Consider the following 27,964-nt stretch of genomic DNA (forward strand, 5'->3'; position numbering starts at 1 on the left):
ATGAGGGCCGCTCCCGGGGCCTCCCCTCAGGGCAAGACAACGGTCCATGAAGATGGCCGTTGTGGTGCTGGTGCGCGCGTGCGCAAAAATCAACCGCCCTCATTGGCTCTCAGCGGCCGCCGACCAATGGGATAGGGGAAAGGGGGGGCGTGGCCGCTGCTCGCTCTCGGCGCGAAGCTGCCGAGGTTTGAAAGCGGTGGCTACGGGGGTGTGGGTGTGTATGTGTGAGGGAGGCGGTAGTGTGGGGACGCGCCGCCAGGCCCCGCGGCTCAGATGTCTTCGTCGCCGTCGCCGTCGCGGCAGCCTTGGACGGCGAATGCCTGGGTGAGAGTGTGCGGGGGGCAGCGGCGGGAAGGGGAGAGGAGAGTGTCGGGGACAGAGGCAGTTCCCTTCCGTAAAAGTAGGGGCGCGGCCCTCTCCTTACTGTGCTGCTGAGGGGCGGGCGGGGCCGTCCTTCAGCCTCTCACGGCGCGGTCAGGGTTCTCCAGAGGGAAGTGGGGTGAGTGTTCTGCTCTCCCTCTTGGTCCCGGTTGCTGGCATAAGCACTTCTGCTCTGAGGGCTTGCCTATTGGGACCCCGTTTCCCTTGGGCTGCCTGCAGCTGCGCCTGCCTTGGAGATCTTCCTTTCATGGGTTAGCGTGTTAAAGAACCAGTGACTCTTGTCCAGACGTGCTGTAGAGGTACTCGTCTTCCTCCTGTAGTTATCTGTCAGAGATGGAGCTTAGGTTTTAAAAGCTCTGTATGTAGTATAGTATAATGATAGATAAACTGCTAAAAGCTCTTTTAGATCTGTTACAGGAATTGTTCATTTTCTTACGTGAAAGGTTGCTTGCGTGTTCGTAGTACCGTGCTCAGCTGCAAGAGAAAGACGTTTAAGCCTGAGTGACTGCTTTGCTGTGGAATATGGGTCTGGAGTGTTTCTGAAGTGATGACTTTTGATCAGTCGTTTTCCTGTGTGACCTAGAGTAATGCCAATATGGCTAACTTAGAAAAATATGCTAAATTCTATTGTGTTAGGACTAGGTAGTCTCCACACTGCATATACACTCTGTTCTAATTTACAGAAACAAGAAGTCATGTTTCTTTTTCGGATAAAATTAAAAACTTTTGCACTGTTTTCTTGTCATTGCTGAGAAACTGCTTACTTTAATTTTTCTTGGCTTGCCCTCCCTTCCTGTTTTTATCTTCTACAGTCTTTGCCTCTTCCGGGACAAAGTAGGTTTAATTAAATTTGTTGGCATGGAAAGTAATACCGATAATATAGTGGATTGTTACTACTCTAGTTATGGTAATAGATGACTGAAGTCATGTCTGCTGTTTGAGTGATACGTGGGGTTTAAGTACATAAAGAAGCGCTGGGAGTAGTTAATTCAGACTTTAGTTTTCCCGTGGAACAGCTGACATGCTGTCATTGCCTGTCAGCCTGGTCATGCTGGTGGTAAACACAGGGCAAGAATCTCCATGTAAGCAGTTCTCACAGAGCAACAGGTGTGTTGTAAAGTTATGTCCTAGCTTGTTTTGTGGTAGTTCATTCCTTTTCCTCACTTAAAAGATTATTTCTGTAGTTGTTGCAGAAATGTTAACCATTAGTTTGTGATTTCTGTTGCGTAAATCTCCTGTAAGTGTATCTGACTTTAAATGCAATACATGCTTCGTGGTTCTTGAGAAAAGTCGAATTTCTGGAAGTTGTTACAGGGGTTTTGGCTGCTGTGGTGCTCTAGAAAAAAGAGGGCTGCAGTAACTCCGACTAGATTCAGATGGATCAAGAATTCCTGAGACTGGCTTACATGAGAAACAGGAAGGTGGTCATTTGTTTGTTTCTCTGTCAGTGGTCACCATGCTTAGTAAAAATTGATTCTTATTTCTTCACAGAATTGTTATAAAAGAGAGTACAGAGCAAGATTCTGCCGTGGAAGAGGGTAATTTGCATTTAACATTTTATTCTTAAATACAGTTGTTTGGAAAAATTATGCTGATATTTTTCTTCACAAGCTTAATATTGAAACTATTGAGTGTATGTTAGTAAGCTGATCACATGTTTCCTAAACTTGTATTTTTCTAGTGGTGAGAGGAGCAAATTGTACAGGGAGGGAGGGGATGAAGTGTCAAGGGTTTCCTTTGTATTTCTTTGCTGAAGAAGGAAACTGTGGTGTAGCTATGCCTAAGCTAGCCCATCTAGGATGCCTGAGCACAGAAACAGTAGTCTGTGCAAACATTTTGCCTTTTAGGTGGTAGAGAGATGAAGCACACAGAGTTCTAGCTTATTCGGCCCTTGCTGATAAATGTTAAGCATGAGTATTTGCAGTGCTGTAGCTTTCTCTAAAGTCATGTCGTAAGTCTGTGAGCTTTTTGTTACTGGAATCCATTTTTAGACATGCATTTCATGATCTTACCAAATGTACCAAATTATCTGTTTTTAAAGACATATAATAATCATGGAGATATACTCCATGGCTTTGCTGTTGTTATTTTTGTTTTGATCAACATTTTCTGGCTAGTTCATCGCTTTTGCCATTTTCGTTTGTCCTGGGGAGGTTTGAAATAGCAATCCAAGCAGCTGAGTTGTTTGCTTGCTTACGGATTTGATACCGCAAGCCAGTCCTTGCTGCTGAAACTTTTGTAGAAGCACAGAACAAAGAAGCAGAGGTGACTCCTTGTATGAAGGGATGGATGCCTCTGCATTTAATTTCTGGGTCTGCTGAGGGTTGGTCACTGCAAGCAACATGACTTGACTGATTTTTCAAAAGATGATTTCAAGAGAGAATCTGTATTCACAGAATCATAGAATAGTTAAAATTGGAAAGGACCTTAAGATCATCTAGTTCCAACCCCCCTGCCATGAGCAGGGATGCCTCACCCTAGACCATGTCTCCCAAGGCTCTGTCTAACCTGGCCTTGAGCACTGCCAGGGATGGAGCATTCACCACTTCTTTGGGCAACCCATTCCAGTGCCTCACCACCCTCACGGTAAAGAACTTCTTCCTTATACCCAGCCTGAGCTTCTCCTATTGAAGTCTGAACCCATTACCCTTTGTCCTGTTGCTACAGTCCCTGATGAAGAGTCCTTCTCCAGCACAAAACTTTTCTGCCTCAGAACTGTTGCAGTACTTATGTGTTTTATGTAGAGAGATTTCTTCATTTTCATTATATTCTGTGTCAGTGGGTCTTTTTCTCCTGGAATCCTCATTTAGACAAGTTTCTTTGCAGATGTCTGTGCATGGAAATGATAGGTAAAATATGTTAAATTTGGGACTAGTAGAAATAATAATCTAAAATATTAGCAGTAAGAACTTTACAGCTTTTTTATTGCTGGGATAGGAACATTTAGTATTTCTAATTGAAAATGTTTGGAGTTTTTTTTCCTCTTCTTTCTAGAAATAAGATTGCTGTAGAACCAGGTCAAAACATACTGAAACTCATACAGGACGGTTTTGAAGGTAAGCTTTGATTTGGTGTTTTGTTTAATTTGCTGGTTAAAAAAAAATAATTTTCCTTGTATTATATTTAATGGTCAGTAAACAACAGTAATAAAAATAGAGATAAAATGAGTAAAAATTAAGTCTTTCTCACAGTCTTTAAAAAGCATTTCCCAGCCACTTAAAACTGTGTCTTAGCTGTCTTATAAAGGTAATCGTTTTCCTGAGTAGCTGGTTTCTTTCTTGTTTGCTTTTATGTGACCTTAACGAGCCTTAAGAACTTGTTGAAATAAGTAAAACCTTGACAACTCCAAGAATCCCTTATTTATATTTTTTTATTGTAGGTTGTGGCAATGATCTTACAATTACCTCTTCAAGTCCAGCGCATTGCTCAACTCCTGTCATCAGAAATGACAACACTGCTACAGGGGTAAGTTAGTTAAAGCAGGTTCACAGCCTATCGTTGGGTACAGTTTTACTTGGGTACAAGTTTAGTTCTGTATGAGTGTTGTATGACTAAGCTCTGTGTGTCACTTGAATTAGTATACAGGCTATAATTTAACCTTCTGTAATAGTTGTTGGTAATGCTTTTTTCTCAGTTTGTTGTGCTATAATAGTAAAACCCTATAACTAGATTTATTTAATAGCTTATTTTCTTGGTTTTTTTTGCTAATAAAAGCTTTTTCAGCTTTTTGCTGGAGTACTAAAATCTCTCATGGTCTTAGGTTGAAGCATCTGCCTTTTAACTGGTGGTGGGTAAGGCTGTTTTGGACTCCTTTGGGGTTGGTTTCAGACACTTTGCCAGATATATGGACACAGTTCTTAGGTATCCATTAAATAGTAAAATTGAAAGATGGTTCTTGTAGCTTGTGGACTCCTGATAAAGTTACCCATACAACGACTTGGTATACCTGTAACTTTGTTGAAGGGAGGAGACAAGCCAAAGGTCTTGTTCATGTACTGTCTGACAGTTATGCCAATAATCTAGTTTGTATATTCAGTTTTAATGTTTTGATTCTAGTAGTGTTTTATAAAAATAGGATATTTTATTAATAGCAGTGTTGAGAACAGGCATCCTTTATAATGGTGTTTGTTTACTTCAGTCTGATGTTAGAATACTGCATAATCTCAAACTGATTTTTTCAAAACCTCAGCCTGACTTAATGAAGATGAATTAAATTGTTTAGACTAATTCACTCTAGTGAAAAGAGTAAATAGGTTGCCTGTGGGCTAGCAGGTTGTTCAAAGCTGCAAATCAATTGTTACCTTGCCCACTGTTTAACCTGTTTGAAATTTACAGTTAGTTTTAGAAAGTGTTAAGTGATAGGAAATGGAAGTGTTTAGTTAGAATAGAAATGTGCTTCAAATGAGTAAGAATTAAGAGAAGGAAATTATATTGTGTTCTGCAGAAATTTATATACCTGTCAAAACACGGTTGCTATATCAAATATTTTACTTTGTCTCATTATTTATTATCAACTATGCAGTCAACAGGAGACTTAACTAACTCTGTGGAAAGAGCCTTTAATTCTGCAATGTCCTTACCTGCATCACCACTAAAACCAGTCAACAACAGAGGTTGGTAGCACTACTATTGAATTAAGTTTTTTATTTTGGGTAACTTTCATGGGTTTTTTTTAAGGTTTTTTTGTAGAAGAATTAAACCTATTTTATTTATATAGCAGGATGTTCACATGAATCACCTCTGAAGCCTGTAATATGTGATTGTGTAGCTGATTCTAAAACCCCAGAGTCTCCAGTGCCTAAAGAAAAAACAAACGACACATTAAAAGATGTTGAAGCACTACACAAAAGTCCTGACATGTCTTTGGACCCTGAGGATGGTCATGGGCCAATTAGATTGCTTCTTCTGGAGGAAGCAAAAGGTCCTCCTGTACATACGTAAGTAGATCTGAATGTGGTGGTGGTATCGTGTGTTTTCCCCCCTCAGGGTAAATTAACATGGTGGTTTCAATTATTTATGAGTTTGGATTTTGAGGTAATAAAAAAATAATTCCAAGCTTTTGAGAAAATTTTCATATTTGGGTTTAGAAAGAACAGAATTTTTTTTTATTAAATATTCTGGTGATAAGGGTTAATTCCCAGAAGTGCAGGACCCAAGTACAGGAAGCGTGTCAGAACAGATTTGGACTCCTTTTTCACAGAAAGTGCCCCGAATTGTCAACTTCTCAAGTAGTTGAGACTTTTTCAGTGAGTCCTATGACAGTTAAAAATCTGTTAAAGCAGAGATGAGCAGTCATTGTTCCTCTCACTCTGAATATACTGATGCTTTAAGCAAAGTAGAACAGCTTCAATTTGATCACTACCTCCTCTCTGGAAAATCTGAAGTCCAGCTGCGAGAGTGGCCAGTGGTCCCAGCCACAGTTCTGCTTTTCTTAGAGGTCTGACTCTCCAGGCTAGATCATAAAGGGAGACTGACACTGATCCCAGTAGATCCTATTGACTCCCATTGATGGAGTGAGATTTGGAAGAGAGTGCACCTGGAGTCTAGGAAACCTGACAGTTTCTGAATCACATTCTCCTAAAATTAGGAATTGTTCTTGCTGTGCAGCCCTCACTTTGATCAAATCACAGGCTGACCCCATGTTGCCTCATTGATTTAGATACTTGTTACTATGCTGAAAAGTAGTACAGCTAACCTGTGTTCCAGCAAATTACCAAATGGAAGCTCACTCATGAGACGTGAGACACTGTCCGCAGGAGAAAATGAGGGCATCTGTCCATCCATATGAGGCTTAATGTGCAGTCAGAATTTATAGCATATTTGAATGCTGTTTCTCATACATAGATTACACTTTCATGGCCAAAATGCTCCTGCTGCAGTGAAGAGCCACATGGAAGTTGAAAATCTGGGAGGACTTCAGACTGGAAGAGATGAGCAGGTTGTTCTCATGAATGGAACAGAATGTACTGCTACGTCTTCTGTACAGAAAAGGAAGTCTTTCTCTTCAGTTGTCTTAGCAGCTGTAGCAACAGAAACACTTGGAAAAAGGTTTGTTTTGAGGCTTAATGGGGAATGTAATTTGCTAGTAAAATAACTCAGTCCTGAGTACTGGTGCAACATCCTTTTACCTGGAAACATGGTCTGGGAGAAACATTGGTCTATCCCAAAACACACTGAAAAATGCCTCTTGAGAAAGGGTTTGAGTAATTGTTTCAGAGTTCTGTGCTGTTAGGATTTAACAGTGCTGTTGCTTTTGTCTGCCAGTAAACTAGTGTGTAGCTATTAAATAGTGTTTCAGATTGAGCCTGAGATGTTTTGATAGGTAGGTTGGAGGATTCAGGAAAACCTTACGTGATTCTGAAGTCAGCACTTATTCAGACTTTTTCAAAGCTATTATGGATCTGACCAGTTAGATAGGAAGCTGACTATCCAGCATCTGAGAAATAATGAAGTGTGCATATGAGCACAAAGCAGGGAGAAGGAGGCCTTGTGTTCTCTTTGGAAGCTAAAGGGCAGTGAATGATGAACTTTATAGTAATCCTTCTGAGGAATGCCTTGTAGCATGTTTTGGTGTTCTAGAATGATCACTAGATTTGTGAGATTTTGATTCATTTTTTTCTCCCCACATGATGCGAATACTTTGTCCCTCCTCTCTTTAGGTATTCAGCCTCAATATCACCTCCATCACCTCCTCCTGTCAAAGATCAAGATATAGAAAATGAATGTGATTTTTTCATTGATGAATCATATGATGTATCTTGTAATTCTTTCTTTTCAATACCCCGTACAAACAAAAAATCAAGAAAAGCTAGCTCTGCAACTCCTGTTTCTAAGTTTCAGCCCTCTGAAAAGATGACAGAGAGTAAGAAAAGCAAGAACAGAAAAGCACAAGTTGAAGCACTTACTAAACAGACAATGGATGATTTGAATGTCAGAATACATCAGTTGAAAAGAACATCAGAATCAGATTCCATCTCTGACAGTGAAGGAAAGGTTCTTAAATCTCAAAGGCAAAACATTACTCGTATGGAAAAGGAGAAGACAGAGGGTAAGAAAGGCAAGAAGAGAAAAGTGCAGGTTGAAGCACTTACTAAACAGAAAATGGATGTTTTGGATGTTAGAATGCATGAACTAAAAGGAACATCAGAATCAAATTCCCTCTCTGACAGTGAAGGAAAGGTTCTTAAATCTCAAAGGCAAAACATTACTCATACGGAAAAGGAGAAGGCAGAGGGTAAGAAGGGCAAGAAGAGGAAAGTACAGGTTCAAGCACGTACTAAACAGAAAATGGATGATTTGGATGTCAGAATGCATGAATTAGAAGGAACATCAGAATCAGATTCCATCTCTGACAGTGAAGGAAGGGTTCTTAAATCTCAAAGGCAAAACATTACTCATATGGGTAAGTTATTTAAATAGGTCTTTAGACTTCTTTCTGGTTGTATGGCTGGATTTTTTTGTGGTGGTTTATTTGGAAATAAGGGTAAAGTCGATGAGAGACATTAATGGATTCCTAATTGATGTTTCAGTTGCAGTCAGGTGTGGGTGTATAGAAGGTGGTGAGACAGAGTGTCTTCGCACCCCACCGCCTATTCAGCTCTTTCTGTTAAGACATTAAAAAATAAGTTAGCAGTATTGTCTTATCTTAATGAGCAAAGAAAGTAGCTACCCAAAAGCTTTTCCTCCTCTCTGTGTAGAAAGGAAGCTGGTGAAGATCAGTGGTGAACTGGTGGAGATCAGTTTTTAAGAATTATTTGTGAAGGGGTTTGTAGCAGGAAATACTGAAAACTGGAAAGCAGATTGAATGTAACGTTTCTGCTGTTTTTTGTCTGCTGGGAAGTACACTGAAAATTCTGGTTTTAATTTTTTTATATACTGTAGTTCAGAGAAAGCCTTCTTTTAAACATCTGCTTTTTTAAACAACTGCTTTTGTGATACTCTAAAAAAAAATATTATTATTCTTTGGTTTATTTTTCTCTTCAGTTATTAAATCATATATCTTTAGGTTTAATGAGAAAAGATACTAATGTCCAACTGTTTTGTGTATTGATAGGAAAGACTAAAAAGGATGCACTTAAGCAAAGCTCTCCAAACAAGGAAAAGGACACACCCTGGAAACCAGAAGCCAAAAAAATTATGTTGTCACAGTCTGGTCTGGAAACAAAAGCATGTGATGCAGAACAATGTAAAACAATGGTGATGCCAAGTGAGGATTCACTTATGTCCTCAGCTGGGCATCAGCAAGAGCAGTCTCCGTCTCCAAAAGAGAATCTCAAGTCTTCCAGGAATCCACGGTCTGCTTCAAAAGCTTCTCAGCATTTAGTTCACAAGAAACAATCTGTTAAGCAGAAACATCCAGGGGGTACAGTAGCTAAGAGACTGGCAGGAAGTCCGAGGAAGAAGCTCAAAAAAAATGGCAAGAAAAGTAGTGATAAAAAACCTCAGTTACAAAGAAAGGAGATTTCTCACAGTGTACCCAGTGAAGAAGAGCTTGAAAGCGAGCCTGCAAAATTGGATGAGGTGTTTGCCTCAGTCCTGTATCAGGAATTAGAGACTTCTGTGGTTCAGAACTTGGCTAAGTCTGAAAAGCCTAAAAATGTATTGCAGACATTGGAGTCCATTGGTGGTGCAAATTACAAAACTCCTGTAAAAGCACTACAGCATGTTATAGGCAGCATGAAGAATTCTGAAAAGAAACTGCTGTCAGCTGAGTCTTCAGGGAAGATACCCAAAAGGAGTCACTGCAGAAGCAGTGAAGGTGTTTGCTCAGGCCCTGAGGACGATGAGTCTCAAATGGATTCTGACAGCTGTTCTGTACAGGAAAGTACAAGGGAAAACCGCAAGTTATCAGATGTGAAAATAAAAAGAAACAAAAGAAAACGCTACGCACAGCACGGACTAAAGTATGTTTATTTATGTAATTCCTTACAAGTGCAGTATAACTTGGTAGATAATTAAATGCATCTTGTTAACTTCTAAGCAGTAATCGCCAAACTGAATAGCTAATAGGGAAATCAAATGGTATAATCAACATCCTAGTCACAAAGGTGGGTGCTGAATCTAGTGTCTGCTTGTACATAAGGAAATTTGTGCTGGATTTTTTAGTGTGTTCCTTTGAGACTTGAGTAGCAGATACAGTTCAAAACCAAATAAAGTAAAAAGCCCCCCAACATGCACACAAGCCCACCACCTGTAGAATGATCTCACTGTCAGGTTTGTTTCTTTGTTTATAAACAGAAAAAATAGTGTTTTAACTCTTCAACTATATTTATTTCTGAAGAATTAACTTTACTACTGATTGGTAATTAAAAGACTAAGTCTGTTTAACCAGTCTAATTGAGATTTTATTCGCTGCTCTTTGCAGTGCTTTTTAATTTTTTTTAATGAATCTGTTCAGTACATAATATTATTGACGTACAGGTTTCTTTTAGTAAGCAAAATTGACTTAACAGTAAACCTAATAATAGTACGTTTTTCTCTTCTAGAGATTCCATTGCAGCTCTGAAGCCTACATGTCACGAAAGGTGATTTCCTGAGCTGTTTGTAAAACTAGCATTTAATCTTAGTTCTGCCCCACTGAGACAGAATAGCTGCTTGGTACTACTACTGCGTTTTGTGTTCTGTTACTGAAGAACCTAGTAGAAAGGAATTGTGATTCATGCACTAGGTGTTTAAATACCATGCTAATACAGTTAATTAATAAATAAGGAGTCATAGTAAGTTACTTGCCTTTGAGGATTTTTTTTCCTTTGAGGCTTGCTTCCACATTAGTACATCATTTTTGAACAGAAATACTAGTGCTCCTAGAAATAACTACTGTACTAATAAAGTTGCTGTTAAGCAGGGTATAGAACTGTATCTGTATCCTGCTTATATGTATACAATCCAGACTCTTGTTTGTGCATGTGGCTATGCATGTATCTTCTCCTTTGTGAGGTGGGAACTTAATAACAAAGCAAACAGGAGTGGTCATCTGTGAATATATTAAATTCTTATGTTTTAATTCTACTGAAAATTTTAATTTAGTGAACCTGTTCCTGACTTGGACATATTTATAGTGCAGCTTTTCAAATCTAGCATTGAAATGCACCTTTTGGAGGATCACCCCTGAACTTCATTGGCATGGTAAAAGCAGTGAAGCACAGCCACAGATAGGGGAAGGTGGAAAAGTTAGGGATACTAGTGCTAAGGTTCTAATAGAGGTCCTGTTAGAAATTATTTGATTGCTAGAGAATCTTTGGTGGAGTTACATATATGTTAATTATTGTCATTTTACGTGGAAAATTTTATGTCAGAATGCATACTACAAATTCCAATTGCAAACTGTTTTATTGTCCTTTCTTTACAGTATGCAAATTATTCTTTAAAGCAATTCCGTAATCATGTTCTGTGGAAATAGTTTGGAGGGTAGTGCTACAGAGGAGAGGAGAAGTTCTGTTTCTTCTCAAAGGGAGATAAAAGAAGAAATTGATAAAAGATTTTTAAGAAACCTGTTTAGAGGGAAGGTGTGAACACTAGTTTGTCTGCCTAATGACCAAGTAGAGAAGGAATTGATGAATTTCAGTCCTGTGACTCCTAACTAGCGGTCATTTGCTTCAGTGTCTAATCAGTACAGACAAGTTTAGAAGGAAAAAAAAAAAACATCTCACGTGATTTGAAAAGAAATCCCTTAAATTTGCGATTTTTGGTAGTGCTGTAATGTTGCTTTGCCATTTAACATATTCAAGCAGTGTATTTTTTTTACCTTTGAAGCAGGCCTGTTCTAGAACATTGTGATAAATTCGCTTCCAGAAGTCAGTCTTATGAACAGGATGATACATCTTCAGGTAATGTTTAAAGTTGTTATTTTCTTTCATTTTATGTATAAGCTTCTTATAAGTAGTATTTCATGGTTTAGTAATTTCTTAATGTTGTACTCTGCTTGTCCAGGATAAGAAATGCATATTGTAATGGCTCTGGTCACCTCTGCCAAAAGCTATGATACAGTATTCAGGCTTTACCATGTGTTAGCTTTGGAGGGACAAGTACTATGTGGTTTGTAATTAGGCCTGCCAGTATGAAGTTACCCTTCCAGAATACTTTGAATACAGTTTTTAGGCTTGGTTTGTACCAGTTTGGTGTGTTGCCATGTGATGTTACTTGATCACTTCAGGCCAGATTGTACATCTTTATTGAATCATGGCTGGTTTGCCTAAAAATCCTTTGCTTTTTTTCCTTTTAAGTTCCCCTACATAAGTTGCACATGTTGTCATAATGAATATGAACCCTAGGGACAGGAGATCTTTTTGTTAGTGTTTTAGAGCCAGTTGTGAATGTTACTCATTCATGCAGTGTTTTCTTCAAAGACCTAGTTTTGTATGCGTTCTGATAAGAAGGTTGTTCTGAAGTCAGACTTGAGTGGTATAAAGCTGAGTGACCTTACACTATGAGCAATAAAATGGTATGTGTAATTATAATTTGCCAATGTTTGTTTTATCAAAGGAAAGGGCCTGGGAAATATTTACTTGAATGTATAGTTTTCATGTAATTTTCAAGCTTACACTGCTTAAAAGCTAATTGCACATACTGTTTATCTACACTGGGTTTCATGTATGGTTAAAGGAAAAAGGACTTCTGCTTGTATTGCCTTTGGTTGCTTCTAGTGGGTAGAGTGAATAAAAGGAATAGTATATTCTTATAATTGTGGGTTTTGAATGTATTTTCAGATAATTCTGAAGGGTTGGACAGTAAAATACATCATCTATTGTCAGACAAATTAGCAAGACATAAAATAGGTAAGATTATTTTAAAGTATCTTAGTGTAAGTGCATAAATACAAATGCATTTATATGTAAACTTTGATGTAAACTTTGCCGAGGGAGACACAGGAAGGCACCTAGAAATGAGTTCATATGTTAGTATTTACAGATAAGGCTTGGTAGTTCATCAGTGTACATTAACTCTGCTCTAATTTTTAGATTACTTTTAAAACTTCTAGTATTTCATTTTTATTACTGTATTCAACAGTTATCTTTTTAACTGTCACATTTTTGTTTTTCATGTAATATTAAGTCAAGACACTGCTCACAGTTCAATGAGAACAGTAACAGTTTGGTTTTACACAGTATTACTGAGAGTGCCAATAACCTGCCTTCTGTGGTGGTCTGAGTCTAAATAGGATGGAGCAATGGGCAAGCAGTCAATTGTAGTCCCATACTAGAATGTTTTATTGGGTTTTAGTCACTTCATTAGTATATTATGAGCAACACTATAGTTGTGTCTACCTTCAAAAACTATTGCAGCAAGTTATTTACCATTTTTATTTTTAGTCTTTAAATATTCTTGACTAATTTGCTCTCAACTCTCGGGGGGCTTTTATTCTTTCTTACAAACACCAGAATATTGAATGTTACCATATTTGTATATAGCAGCTTAGACAAATTGAAAGTTGAGACTTAGTAATAAGTAAGATAAATACCTGAGAAGTCTTGGAAATGTGGGGGGTTTCTGTTGGCAAAAGTGCTGTTCTCCTGGAACTTGGAGATTGGACTTAAGAATCTCAAAACCAAGAGGCTGCTTATGTATTCTTTGTTACTGTCCTCTTGCACTACCAAGGCAGTGCCTTTTCACTGTTGCTAATGAAATCCTTCACATTTAGGCAGGGTTCTTAGTCTTTGTTTAGAGTTGGTGTCTGCACAGTTGTGCAAAGCGTTCAACACTGTCCCGCATGACATCCTTGTCTCTAAGTTGAAGAGACATCAATTTGATAGATGCACCACTCGATGGATAAAGAACTGACTGGATGGTCGCACGCAAAGAGTTGTGGTCAATGGCTCAATGTCCAGCTGGAGACCAGTAACGAGTGGTGTCCCTCAGGGATTGGTGTTGGGACCTGGAATGGGCTGCCCAGGGAAGATGTAAATGCTCCATCCCTGGCAGTGTTCAAGGCCAGGTTGGACAGAGCCTTGGTGACATGGGTTAGTGTGAGGTGTCCCTGCCCATAGCAGGGGGATTGGAACTTGATGATCTTAAGGTCCTTTCCAACCCTAACTATTCTATGATTCCATGTTTGCTGCTACTTGTGCTTGAGTCTCTAATGTTCGTATCTCAGATTTACTAATGTATATAGAATGAAATCTAATATGAAGGCAGCATGGTGACTTTAAGGAAAAGGAGAATAAATATTGATGTATGCAAAGGAATGCTTTTGGCAATGCTGATTCCCTTTTCCTGTCATGATAGCAGTTTGATATAATTATCAGCTGGGAAGTGCTGACCCCCCTGATATGGAACAACAGGAAAGGATATGTAATGTTTTCCATTTCCCAATTTTCCTTTCATATTTAATGTAAATGATTTCATCCTTTAAATTAGTAATGCCTTCCAACACACCTAATGTTCGTCGGACAAAAAGGTTACGGCTGAGACCTCTGGAATATTGGCGAGGCGAGCGTGTGAACTATACGATGAGGCCTTCAGGTACTGCTTCCAAAATACCTATTTGCTTTCTCCCGGTGAAGCAGTAAAGAAAAATCTGTGGATTGATCTTGTGCTGTGAAAGCTTTGAGGTTCTTAACATTTGGTAATTTGGTTTAGAAAGTGGATCATTTATGGTCTCCAGCTATTTAGTCAGCTTTCTGTGTAGTCCTTTTTCTCTCCTGATATTCCTGTGTCAGCTAGAAATAGTATCAGCCTTGCCTTAACTGTTTAGAGAAGAACAAAACGTTTCTTTCTGCTAGTAGGTTTATTACATCAAAGATTCTGTGTGTCACCGGAAGAAGAGGGAGTCTACTGGATCATTCATTGGATCATTTCCCTTTGTGTGGGGATTGTTCTCCACAGTAGATATTACAGTATTTTATCTAGTCTCAGTGTTAAATTCCTCAAAGTGTTAGAATAGATCTTCGGGATCTGATCTGAATAGATCTGATGTTCTCAAGGATTTTATTTTTTTTCTGACAGTTCAGCCTATTTTAGTCCTTTCCTAATCAACCAGTCTGTTTGAAAATCAAATTTTTTTATGTCTCTAAAATTGATATTTTGTCTTAAAAATTACTTTCATGTCATGGATTTCTGAAATGTTCTTTGACTGAAATATGATCAAATTCTTTTGAAAAAAAAGTCTCAAGATGCATTACACTCCAAAATACTTGAAGTTGAAAAGCTTTCTTGTTCTGGCTTTCTACAGCGATCTGAAAATTTCAACATCAAGGAAATATATTCTCAACTGAAATGCATGTTGGTTGTGCAAGTCTGCATTCTTGAAAAATTATTGTGAGTTAATGAGCTTTTTTTTGTTTCAGGAGGGCTTGTGATTAGTGGAATAGTGTGTCCAGAACCAGAACCAGAACCTCACAGGAAGATTAAACTGAGGAAGGATGGTCACAAGCAGAGAAAGGATGAAACAAGTATGGAAACAAATATGAATACAGACTTTTTTCTTTTGATACTTAAAAAAGAAAAAAGAAAATACTCCCATTGCTGTAAGATTTCCCTGCTGTAAAAAAAAATGAATCTCTCTGGGTAATAAATATATTAATGTGATGATATGGAAAAACTGTTCTTACTGTATTTATAGCAGTGCTGTATAATCTCATGGAAGCTTTAACATTTCAGCATTACGAAGGAAGAGGTATACTTTTGGCCATCGATGGGAGACAGGATCCTGGTCTAGATCAGCCTTTGCTCTAAGTACAGTCTATGTTTTAATACAAATCATTTGCAGCCCATGTAAACCTGAGCTGGTAGTGACTGTTCATGCTGTATTTTACAAGGTGCTTTAGGTGCATTTGAACTGTCTTCCAGAAGTGGTAGATTTCCTCTTTAACAGACTTTCACCCTTACAGGTAATCTTTTGCTTGCATCCTTGAATTTTAAGTGATGCATATAATGACCATCAGCTGAGTAGTATTTCTAGGACATATTCCTAAATTTTATTGATATGATAAAAATTTTGTGTTTATAGCTGTATAGAGAGTTGCAGCTGTTGCTGTTTCTGAGAGAGAGATGGTTATGTTGAAACAAAGCTATTTCAAACAAGTTTCTCCTACCCTGACTATTGTGGCATAAGAGTACTTGCTTAAGCCATGAGTGCTATATCAGTCACAAAATGCTAAAGCCTGCTTTTTAACATCCATGTTCTGACTGCATTTAAGGACATTTCCTGTGCACTACGGAGTTTAAATTGTCTGCTTAAGAGAGCTCTGCAAGAGAGCTTTGGGATATTTATGCTGTCATGAACATTCTCCAGTGTCTCTTTTCTATTTGAAAAGTGTAAGGTTGTCATCAACTCTTAGGCTGTTTCCTTCTCTAGAAAAATCCTTTTTATTATAGAAATAGTTCTCTGATTTACAGCTTCAAGTGAGATTCCTTTAATGGCATTTCTTGAGAAAAGGAAAATTGAACACGTGCTTATTCTTTTGAACGCTTTATGTCTTAAGTCTCCTGACACCCATCAGCAGTAGGTAAAAGGAAAAAACTTGCTCTTCATACATCATGTATTTTATATCCTCTCAGCATCTGTTGCTAGAAAAGCACTTCTCTTAAAACACAGATCCTTTTAAATAAATACTGTTATCAGTAGCATAGGATATATAGCTGGCATTCCCCTGGAAAATTCTTTAGGATTTTAGAGACCCTTTATCTATTACACACAAAAATAATTCCAGTGAAAACTACATTTTTGGAGAATTGTTAAGGAAAGTTTCTCTTTGTTTCAAGAAAGTGTATTCAGTCTGTTTAGTCACTTAAACCAAATTTAAGTACTTATGTGTGAAATCTAAAGTTGTAGAAAAGTTGTTAAATAATCAAGTTTTTAAAATGTAGAGTGATTATTTTTGTGTTTTTTGTTATGGTGGGTTTTTGTTTTTTCTCAGGAAGTGAGATACCTCCAAATCTGGATCACAGCCTAGCTGATACTTCTAAGCCAACTGCTGTAGTGGACCCGGTAACAAATGAGGAAGTACTTCTAGGTGAGTTGAGGGTGTGTGACCAAGAGCCTATCTGAATTCTGTAGTAAGTATTTAGACCGATAAGGAGAAGAAGTGTTCATGCCACATGGGGCATAAAAGGGTGAGCTGTTGAAATACTCATCGCTCTTCTGGAGAAAATTCTGGCGGAGAGACAAAAAAGCATCCTGATTTTTCATCTAAATACTGAGTCTACCTTTTGGGGGGTGTTGCACTGAAACAATATGTAATGCGTAGGATTAAGTAGTTACTGAGCTAATAACAAGACTAATTATGCGTTAATATTAATGTTGATCTCCTGGACCTTCTTATAGAATGTGTTAACACTGAAAGCAGTAACGCATGCTTCTTCAAAGACGAATCGGTAGAAATATATAAAAATTTGAATACATCTGCTTTTGCCACTGGTAAATTGATTTTGAAACCATTTAAAGAAAAGGGACATCAGTTTGTCCACATGGATACAATAGTAAGTATGATTTTTTCTGATTTTTATAAAATGGACTATGTAAACATAAAATCTTTGGTTAGAAGTGCATGGAACATTGGTAGGTTTTTCAGGGTTTTCTCCCACTATAATGCAAATTAATACAGAGAACATAAATGAATCATTTCAGTTGTGAAATCAGTTATAATGAAAGGAACTTGTTATAGGCACTCTGCATGCATGTTGCCCTGCTTTGCTTCACATTAAATCTGTATGTCAATGAATACTTTCTTCTGGATCTTGCAGGCAAGATAGAAGTATCTAGCTTATCTGGTTTCTGATTTTGTTACAGCATGTATGCAAAACAAAGAGTATATTTTCTTGGATAACTTCCTTAAATGTTTGCAGAAGAAACATTGCTAACTTTAAAACTGTTTGGCTTTCATTAAGGCTTTCCATATTATCTGTGGCAAAGTTCTTGTTACCTTACATAAGACATCATATTATCTGACTACAGGGGACTTTTTCTATGTTCCAGCAGGTATGTACATGTGTTTAAAACCAGTCTATTGGACATAGATGAGACTTGGTTAGCAAGCTGCTAAGCAAAATAGAGCTGAATTATGAGAAAAGATATCTTTGAGTAGGGAGTGGAAAAACATAGGGTTGTGAAGACAGGAATGTGACCCAAGACTGGATATGAATGCAGTGGTACAAACACTCACGTTTATGTGAGTTGGCCTCAAAGTTATTTATGATACTACCAAGTTCTAAGAGTGAATTTCTCTTGGTATTCTGGTGCTGTCCCTAAACTATAGTGTTGGGGAAACTTTAAAGACAGCTTAATATATAGTGGTCGCTAATGTAATTGTTTTGGTTGCTATGTGTTGGCTGTTTTTTTCTACATATAATTGTGAAAATCCGTTTGGACCAGTTCATCACCTTTTGCACTTTATGCTTGATATGTAAAAGATGCAGAATGTCTAGTTGAACTGGTTGTAACTCCATATGGGTTGTTGAGAATTTAGTGATTTTGCCCTTCTGAGATAAAAGTAGAATGAATTCCTCCATATGGGAGATTGTTCTTCAGTGGGTAAGATGCAAGTAAGGAGAGTCTGTAGTAGTTGTAAAGCAGGCAATTCATGGAGCTGTAGAAAGCTTTTGTACAGCTTTCTTGTGAAGAGGCTATGTTAGAAAATGACAAGGTACCACTTGTTTTTCCATTAACTTTTCACCAGAACATCCTGATTGAACATTGTCCAAATAATGATTGATGCTTTGAAGCTGTTTTCTCTTTGTTTTAGTTTTAAAAGTACAGGGGTCTCCAGAGACAATTTTGTGGTTTGCTCTTTGCAAAAGCAGATTATAAAAACTGCTGAAAGTTCTGTGGGGCCACAAGAATCTATACTTCATTTCCATTCTTACCTGCTTCTTGATGGCCTCTCTCATATTGCCTGAATAGGCGATGCATTGATTGTGGAGGGTGATCTCTTTGTAATTTCATCAAGTGTGGCTGTAGACAAATGTTAGGATGTCGATTAGTCCTGACATTCAGTGCCTTTTAGATGTTTCCATATTTGTGGTTGTGTTAGTATGCAAGTCTATTAGTGAAGATCTTCAGTCCTTGTGTGGGTTTTACGGAGATTTTCTGTAGGAATAAATGAAAGTTAATTCAGTCACCTGAAAATTTTCTTGTGGGCTTCAAGAGATGAGAGCTCAAGCCTGTTACATACTTTTCAGTAAAAATCTTCTCAGCGACTTTATTCTTAGCACAGGTTAGAATAAATGAAACTAGCTATACTGCTTTTTATCTCTTTGAAATGCAATGACATGCCTGTAAGAGTGGTGTTCTACAGTAGGGGCTTATATTCCTTCTGTTAAAATATGTGAAATAGAAATACATTTGTCTTAAGAGAGGACTCAGAAATTACTACTGGCTTCTAAAGAAAACTTTCTCTGTTTTTATTTGTAGGAAATGGATATAACATACGTAATCTTCTGAATAAAGAAAGTGTTCTTCTCTTCACACAACTCAAAAAAGACAGGTGAAGAACTTACTGCAGAAAAATTTGAAACACTTGTAAAGTTTTTGTATGTTTCCAAGTTCCTTTTACATACAAAAAGTGATTGAGTGCACCCAGCTTAACATTTCAAATTGATGCAAAGCAGCTGAAATTAATGGAAGAGTTAAGAGCAAAACCAAAAGAACCTCAGTAGTTGGCGAATGAACAGGAGTGACACACTGAGGGGCTTCACTCTGCATCAGTTACTGTTCTTGTGTTCTCCAAAGACAGAAAGATGTACATGTAAAATATGTGTGTAAAGCACGTTGGTGATCCAGATTGTATGCGTCATCTCCCCTAAAGATGCTCAGCACTAGAAAAAATTTTGACATCTTCAGCTAACTTTTGGTAGTCTTAATGTCTGCTTGGTACAAACTGTTTAGAATGATCTCTATTTAAATGTAGGACCATGCTGTTCATGTTCTTGTCTAGGAGATGGGTTGCTGGAATCTTGGGTGTTGGGGTACAGCCACCTTCTACTATGTTAATGACATGTGTTTCTTCCTTGTTTAGCAGATGTATGGTTAGTGCCTCAAACTGTGAAATGGGAGCTCATAAGTAGGAGCTTATGAGTTGTATATTTCGCATGGAAACTATGGCTTGATTAGCTCTGAACACTGTGGATAACTTTATTTTGTGTAGCAGGGACAAGTCATTGCCAAATGTATTACTTTAGTATCTCCTTTTGTTTTGCTTGCTGTGTTCCTGGATAATAATGGGGACCTTTGGGAAAACTGTAATTATACTGTATACTCCAGAAGCCAAGTCTAGACAGCAGATGGTATACACAGCGTTTGTCTCCCAAGCTCTTTCAGGTTCCTTCTGGCTGAAGATAAGGATAAACTGCAGCTATTCTGGTAGGATACTTTCTCTCAGTGGTCACTGGTATTCTAGAAGAGAATGAGATAAGGAAAATTGAAAAGGAATCGTAAACTTTAAGGACTTCAGGATTGAGTGCAAACAGCCTTGGCCATGATCTTTATGCTATATCTTAAGTATACATTAAAGTAGAAAATATGAATTGGCTTTAGTGCTTCCCTTAAGCTTTCAGCTGCCGGCTAACTTCGTGTGTCTGTGAAAGGGCTCGGACGCCAAGATTATGATACATCCAAGCTCCCTTTTAGACTGGTGAGCTTGAGGTGGTGTTTTTCATTTTTTTTATCATACTCTCTCAAGCAGTATGCTCCTATGAGTAGCGTGTATATAGGCCGACAGTGGAAATACTTAGTAGAAGTTATGTGGCATTTGCATCCATGGCTAAACTCTGAGAGGGTGAAAGAGGAACATGCCTATTGCCATTTAGTTCTTCCTCTGTCTTGATATGAACTCTTTGCTTCCAAAGTTCAGACTGCACAAAAGGATCTTTCTTCTTTTTTTTCCCAGCCTCAACTTTCATAAACAGTTTAAAAGTTGAAATTATAATTAAAGACATTAAGTTACCGCTGATAATTTGATGTTTGCAGATTTTCTAAATTTTGGGCTTGGGTCGCTCTTTTCAAGGTCAGCAAGCTTCAAATACTGTCCCTTCTGTATTGGAGCCATACCAGCTACCAGATGGGCACACAGGCTGTTTCCACTGCTTGAGGGGATCCTAACCACTAAAACATTTTAGTTTAAGTCTTTCAGCTCCTCAGGCCTTCAGAGGTCTGGAAATTTGCCACTTGGAAAACAGTACATTAGACCAAAGATCCTCTGCTCTTCACCCAAGCCTGTCTTCCACCTTTCAGGGCATGGATGTGGTGGTCTTTGAGCCCAACATCTCATTGATTCCACATGAAGGTCAGAACAAGACTACTTTTCAGTTGTGTTAAAGGCCAGGGAGTTACCCTGCAAATTTTCTTCTGCATTACCTGTCTACATACTAGATAGCAGAGGGATATGTGCTTAAGGGGTCCGTGAACATGTATGGACTATGTATGGAGCTCATGGCTCTAGAAGAAAGTGTATGTATGTTGTGGTGGAGCTTAAGGCAGTTTGCTGCTCTAGCAATGTGTTCTAGTTCAGTTGGCTCAGATGAGAGGTGATACACACTCGTTGTTTTATAGGGCACTGATGTCTCTTCCTCCACTGCACTATACTGCAATTTGGCAGGAAGGTTTTGAGTGGGTTTTCTTTTGGGTCTTGAGTAAATGATGAGAACTACGTCTTTCAGGGTATTTTCTTAAGTAGAAGTAACATGTGTGCAGACCTTTTCCTGATACAAGCTGGAAATGGCAGATGTTCAAGAGCAGGTTTGAGGTCAGCATGCCATGAATGCTTCTCTGTGTTTTCCTAATGTTACGGCTGGGAGTGTCAACAGAATAAGGCCGTTTTGGTAAAGCTCGTAACTTTTTATGCCAGATGGTTTTGTTACTTCCTGGCTCATTGGTTTCTTGAGAGAAATGCCCTATATGGTTTGCAGAGAATATTTTGTAGTCGGATAGTCGGAACAAATCCCAAAGTGTTTGTTTTTTCTTTTTTCTTTTTTTTTTAAATGCATCAGAATCAGTTGTGCCAGGTGTGGTGATGTATGTAGGATGTTGCTTTAGTTTAGCACCAATTCCACGATTTGTCACTAGATGGAGCTTCAAGCTCAGCCTTTTGGCTGGCATGTATGTTAAGTTGGGTTTGGTTTTTGAAAGAGAAGAGGAAGGAACGTGTTATAGGTGGAGATAAATTCAATTGAGTTCTGTTGCAAGAAGACATAAATCATACTCCATTAACATTAGGACCTGGCACTAAACCTTGTTTGTTCTGTTAGCATGTATGTTCTACTACTTGTAGCCACTTGCTCAAAGTTGTCTTCTAAACCATCACTATATACAGTGGGAGTTGAGTTGAGCTAGGTTGCTCGCCATTTGTCTGGATTGCATTTTAGTTTTTTTCTTAAACTTGACACTTGTAAAAAACCTTGCTCCTGGTCATTAGTCTGAATATAGTGTGAAGAGGTGCAGAAGAATGTTCTGAGTTCCAGGACATGGGTGCTGAGTTGTGTAGTGTGGCAAGCAAGAACCAGTTGTTAGAAGAAACTGTTGATGTTTCACCTCTACCTGGACTTGCTTTGTCTCCTGCTTTCTACGCTATTGCTACTAGTAGTTGTGGGTAACCTTTGATAGTTTAATTTTTATCTTTACCAAATAGGATATCGCAAAGAAAGAAAAAAAGCCTCCTCTGAAGGCTTATGTATGTGTATGATTCGTTTTATCAGTAAATTTTTTATTCTGTTGAGTAATCTAACTCCCACTGACTATTGCTGTGATGGTTTCAAGTAGTTATGTGTCAAAATTTGTTAGAATTGGTAAAATGCTAAATTAATAGCTCATACAGAGCATGTTGTGGCCTGGAGCTTAAATATATATTCTTAGGGTTTCTGTAATGTTATTTGCCTGTTGTAGCTTTTGAAACGGCTTTTAAATTACTTCATAGACTAAAATGGTTTACATATTCAGCTCAGACAGCACAACTTTTTACTTAGCATCAGAGTACAGAACATCACCTCTAAAAGTAGTAGAAATCTGAGCCAGGTTTGTGTTAAACTAGGCCAAAGATGGTTAGCCAGCATTACCTGCTGTGGAGTGAAGCTGTGATCATTGTTGAGAAATAGACTGGTTGGCCTTTCCTGTTGCCTGTGTGGTACTCATGCTGCTCCTCAAGGGGAGCACTGGTTTCTGTCAGCAGTAATTGAGAGAGCTGGAAACAAAAATATGTTTCATCAACTTCATGTTAGTAGGCCTAGGTCTTCTATGGTAGGTATTATGGTAACAACTAGAGGCTTATTTTAAGGAGGACAATTGAAAATGTCCCACCGGAATAAAAGTCATATTTTTGAAGGTTTTGGCTCCCTTTGGAAAAAAAAAAAAAAGCTAAGCAAAAAAACAAAACAAAAAAATCCCCAAAATATACTGGTTAGTAGGTTCTTTTGAAAACCTTTTTGTAGTTTCATTTGCTTAGAAAGCTGTTCCTGTTTTACTACACAAAGTTGTTTTGCAGTTTAAAGCAGCAGAAGAGTGGTTGCAAAACTGTCAGATACCTGTGTACATATGTACTTATACAACTTTGTAAACATAAAATAGGAGAATATGAGCTGAGTAATTACAGAAAAATATCACCAATAAAGCAGACTGAAGCACATATACAATTTCTTCTGGTTTCAAGTACTGAATTGCTTATCTGCAGAGGTTTTTAAATTAACATTTGGTGAATGCAGTAAACTTAAAGGGCTATTTCCTCATTTCACAACAGCTGAAAAGAGATTTCAGCATGAAGGAATATTTCTTGCACTTCTACTGATGTATAGACTCTGCATAATGTCTTTTGTAATACAGGATTTACTTGAATTGGTGATTGATTGCAGATAATACATCTAACTGAAGAGTATGGAACATGCCTCCTTAATGATATTGACAGCTGTTGTAACTGAGTATCTTAGTCTTTCCAAGCTGGTACGTTTCCTCTTCAGAAGAGATCTTGAAGCCAAACCTTTCTCAGGTTGCATGGAAAAGCTTCATTTAGGATTTGCCAACCAAAGTGATTCCTATGGTCCAGTGTTAAGATGAAAACAGTAGTTGATCATCAGTCAAACCAGTTGGCTGCAAGATTATTAAGGAATGAATACACTAAAAAGCATGCATGCAGAGCTGCTCTGCATTCTTCAGCTCATCCACAAAGCTCCTGGTTTGATTTGCTTAATTTAAACTCCTGTGCCGAAGTAAAGGCACACGCAGAAGATAGTAAAACCACACGCAGAAGATAGTAAAACCACCTTTACTTTGCACTTCTTTGCAGTTTTTTTCATGATTGGAGTACCAGAGGGGCAATAATTGAAACAAGAAGCTGAAAGAAACAAAATATTTACTTTCTCAGTCTGACTGTTCAGTTGAGATGCAAATCTTAAAGTGTTTACAGAAAAGCATATTAATGTCCAGGGTAAGGTTTTTAATTTCTCTTTCCAGCTTGATAGGGAAGGACTTTTAAATTTGAAAATTGAAGGATTGCAGTGCTGTTGATGATTATTTAGGAAGTTTATTGAATGGGTGCAGTGGATCTTAACTCACATTATTCTGTTTAGTTTACTATTTTTCATGGTCATGGTGTTTGAAGTTACTGAAAACACAGGAAAAGGCAACACAACAGTGGCTGAAATTAGAATTGATCAAGATGGCAGCTGCATGGCAGTGCTGTGTGCAGGCGTCTTCTGGAATCAAGGTACTGTAAAGATGGAGATGAAAGGAAAGATGGTGAGGAAAGGACTGAGATGGCAGGTGTAAACATAATGAAGGGCAATAGCAGTGTCTAAGGGTGCTGCAGACTGGCTTGTCTAGGTTGTGGAAAGGATTTTCAATAGAATTGAGTAACTTGGAAAAGCAGAACATAGACTTCTCCAATCAGTAAGGGAAACCCCTCTGATGTTGATACCATGAGAATACGGCTGTCTGTGCTGCACTTGTGATTGGGGATTCTAGTTGTGCTATGATCACTTGTGTTTAGGAGCATTATGTCATCTTATCTAGAACTGCAGGATTCAGCTAATGAACATGATGTATAATCCACTGAACAAGAGTCCTGAACTTCCTGGGTTTTATCCTTTCTTTATGTTAATATCACTTTTGTGTTGTAGCACAGAAGGGGCAATTACAAGAAATGAAAGTTAATGATGAAGGGTTTTTTTCAAACACAATCTGAACTTGAACTTTTATTGCTGACAAAGAGGGGGCTCCCCTAGGATGCAGTAGCCTACATGCATGCTGGAGAAGCTAAGCACTTCTCCTATATTAGACTTAGTGTCAAGTCAGCTCTGAGGCTAATTAATCAAAACAAATTTACAATTAAGCCCAGGAAGGAAGACTAATTAAGTAGCCAGTTAAGAAAAAGTGCTGAAGGAGGGAGCAACCTTAACAGGAAAGTATGAGACTCTCAGTATTGGTCCGTGAAGGACAATTAAGTGATAATTGCAGAGGTTTTTTTTGCATCCAGCAAATGCTCTCGGACTCCTATTAAGGCTGATTTTCTTCATATTAGCAGAAGCAGACATATGCCTGGTGAACAGCTAAGCTTTACTCTGTGCTTTGATGGCAATTCATAGGTAAAGCACAGAGGTCGCTGCAGCAACGTATTAGAGCACAGCTGCCAGACTTGAACAGTATTTTAGCTAGTGAAAAAGCGCCACTGTGTTTTAAAGACAAAGCGACTCTAAATGTCTGCTTTATTTGCCTCTTCACTTTGTGGGGTACAGAGTCCATCTTAGCATCCTGCTTAACCTTTCAAACAAACTACATTGAGTGAATTCACAAAATCAAGCAGGTTGGAAAAGACCTTTAAGATCATCAAGTCCAACTATTACCCCAGGACTGCCAAGTTCACCACTAAACCATGTCACTGAGGGCCTAGTCTGCATGGTTTTTGAACACTTCCAGGGACAGTGGTTCCGCCACTTCACTAGGCCGTCTGTTCCAATGCCTGACTACCATTTTGGGGAAGGCATTTTTCCTAATATCCATTCTAAACCTCCCCTGGTGCAGCTTAAGGCAGTTTCCTGTGAATTAACAAAATTTAGAATAGCTTCACTTTGTTCAGTTGCTAACTCAAGTTCACAGAAATTATTACCTTGTCATGAAAGGGCTTCTGTTGCTTACATCCTGCAGCCATGCTGCGTAGAGTATTTCTGTGTGGAAAAAAAGGAAAAGGGGGAAACCATAACAGTAATATTGCTTTTACTGAAAATAATTTAGCTTCTCTTCTGAAGGACTTTCTCAGCTTACAAAGGTCATCTCTGGTGAGATGCTGAGGGTTGCAAATGAGGTGCATGCCCCTCCTTGCTCATTTCCATGGAATGGTGATGCTGGTTAAGTACGAAACCTGTGTCTTACTTAACTGGATGCTTGCATAAGCTAAGAATTTGCTTAAATGTCCACCTTTGGGTTGTTTTTGCTGCGCACTTATCTGGAACCAGAATTATTTTGGAAATTACAAAGAATGGGTTTCCTCAGGTATTTGAACAAGTGCTGGTAGTAATTTCCTCCATGAAATTAATTCCATGTGCGCAGGCTGTGTCCTGCTAGGCAGGTTGGCAGTTGTCTTGAAGTGTCTGTCAAAGTTGCACTTTGTCTCCTTTTGGTTTGCTTTTCTTCCTTCCTCTTGGAGCAAGCTGCGAGATGAGGCATTCACCTGCCACTGTTACAGCTCAGGTGCTGTATCCAGTTTCAATCTGCTCCTTCATTTCTGTCTTGCTGCCTAAACTAATCTCTTTGCCTTCTTTGGATGCATTTCCCTTACTGAAGATAAATTTTTTTGTCTTTGTGTCGCAATGATTTCATCATTTTTCTAACTCAGTTCCAGGTATTTGAATTATTTTGGAGGTGTTCTTGTGCCTGAGGGTTCCTTTGCTACTTCTCCTTCAGGCTTTGTACAGGGCCTGGCAAAGCTCCCAGTTTCTCATTCAGAGAAGTGATGCAAAACTTCCTTTGGCCTCCATTGTTTGAAAGACTTTTGTGCAGTTTTATTCCCATGAAGGTCAGCTTGGGATGTCACTGGAAAGGTGTTTGTTACTGTTGTCATCTGCTGCTTGCAGAAGCAGAACTGAGGCTGCTTCAGTCCTGCATGATTGCCCTTGAGTCTGGTCCATCTGTTGAGGTTGGCTCCGCAGTGCTGAGAGGATCCATCCCAGCACCTTTCGCCCTGGCCAGACTTACCCCAGAGCATTGCAGTGTTGTGCTTTTAGCTCCTCTTGTAGCAGTAATTCAGTGTGCTGGTGGCTTGCTTTGCTTTGGCACAATCTTGCTGTGGCTGTGCCATCATTTGGGTGTCATGCCATGTGCCAATTTTGCATTGGCAGTCTGGTCCCAGCATTCACCTGCTCGTACATCTTCATTCCTCTTGCCCAGTGGGAATGCCATTTGGCACCAGCTGGTTTTGGAACATAGGTCTAGCTTGGTGGTGTGTGCCCATTGCTGCAGATATGGATGTGGACATGTGTGCCCCCTCACACCCCATTGCTGTCTGACTGTTCTGGTAAATGCCAAGAGAATCTTCTTGAGTTTTGAAGTTTCTGTGGTGTCTAAGGAGGAACCTGGACTAAATAAGCTGGAAGAGCTTGGTGGCTCTTCAGGATTGCCTTCATGTATTTCTCCTAGAGACAGAGCTAAGACCTCATTAGGCTCATTGGACACATCCTTCTATGTGGAACAGCTCTGTCTCCAGAGCTCAGAACCTGTTATCTCTATTCCTACTTGCTGCCTGCAGATGGGAACGTGTATTTCCCAAGTACACTTGGCATCCTCACTCTTGCCACCGTGGTTGCTGCGGATGGGTGAAGAGGTACAGAAGAGATCAGGCAAAAACTCACATATGGGGGAAAAGAGCTTATCTGAATCCAGGGCAACTGGTTCATGGTGGGCCTGCTTTGTGCAGGGGGTGTTGGACCAGGTGACTTCCAGAGGTCCTTTCCAGCCTCAGCCACTCTGTGAAATTGAAGATTCCCATGCTATGGAAGCTGCTCTTCTGTAAGTTTAGTTCATGCTTGTCTTGGGAGGACCCACATGCTGTACACCTCAAGTGGAGGTCCTTTTCTGTGTCACATAGCATGCTGGGAATAAGCGGTGTGTGAAGCTGCCAAGCCATTATCCGTCATATATGGGAAGTCATAGCACCTTTGCACAGAGGAATGTGTTTGTTAGAGACCACTGTTGCTTAAATTAAATTAGACTAATGTGCTTTTTTGAGTGTAATTGAAATGGTACTGATATTTTTATTGATTTGCCACTGGAGTAGGTGAATGCTCTAATGTCCTTGCTGCTGTGAGTACGATTTGTAGTGGTTCCACTTTACTGTCTAGTAGCCCTGCTAATGTCATGGCACAGTCAGATAGGCTTTTTTAAACTGTGTTAATTTGAACTAATTTCTATTCTTTTTATAATTTAGGCCAAATCCACACAGCATGTTGGAGACATAGCTCTGCCTGCAGACTGAAGATCAGCTGCTGCAAATGAGTTCTAAGGAACATTGTAACTACCATCCGACTGGCAATACACCCCAGCTTTAAGGGGCACGTTGTTTCATTGATCTTAGAAGGTATTTCTCCAGTGTAAATTATAAATATGTGATTTGTTACAAATTATTTTTAATTTTGTATCAATAAATATTAAATAATGCAAATCAGTTTTGATTTATTT

At 38.8% G+C, this 27,964-nt stretch overlaps 1 protein-coding gene across 1 annotated transcript; it reads left to right on the forward strand.

Moving 5' to 3' along the window:
* Nucleotides 1–46: 46 nt before the first annotated feature.
* CENPC (centromere protein C) lies at nucleotides 47–27,950 on the forward strand. Its single transcript, XM_057411117.1, has 20 exons — nucleotides 47–324; nucleotides 1,194–1,215; nucleotides 1,873–1,919; nucleotides 3,376–3,437; nucleotides 3,761–3,846; nucleotides 4,904–4,994; nucleotides 5,099–5,318; nucleotides 6,226–6,429; nucleotides 7,041–7,783; nucleotides 8,435–9,284; nucleotides 9,867–9,905; nucleotides 11,134–11,207; nucleotides 12,087–12,155; nucleotides 13,735–13,839; nucleotides 14,664–14,768; nucleotides 16,236–16,331; nucleotides 16,643–16,797; nucleotides 17,206–17,296; nucleotides 18,728–18,800; nucleotides 27,714–27,950. Exons 1-20 carry the CDS (start codon nucleotides 47–49, stop codon nucleotides 27,742–27,744), a joined length of 3,441 nt encoding a protein of 1,146 aa, XP_057267100.1. The 3' UTR covers nucleotides 27,745–27,950.
* The last annotated feature ends 14 nt before the right edge of the window (nucleotides 27,951–27,964 follow it).

Source organism: Pezoporus wallicus, unplaced genomic scaffold (assembly GCF_028554395.1).
Source record: "Pezoporus wallicus isolate ANWC-B61680 ecotype Strahan unplaced genomic scaffold, APGP_CSIRO_Pwel_v1 contig_2439, whole genome shotgun sequence".
In the NCBI taxonomy this organism is placed as follows: domain Eukaryota; kingdom Metazoa; phylum Chordata; class Aves; order Psittaciformes; family Psittacidae; genus Pezoporus; species Pezoporus wallicus.

Coding starts and splice junctions, on each gene's coding strand:
- CENPC (XM_057411117.1), top strand. CDS start 47: ATGAAGATGGCCGTTGTGGTGCTGGTGCGCGCGTGCGCAAAAATCAAC. Junction 4,995..5,098: donor AAAACCAGTCAACAACAGAG/GTTGGTAGCACT, acceptor TTATTTATATAG/CAGGATGTTCACATGAATCA. Junction 16,798..17,205: donor TTGTCCACATGGATACAATA/GTAAGTATGATT, acceptor GCTTTCATTAAG/GCTTTCCATATTATCTGTGG.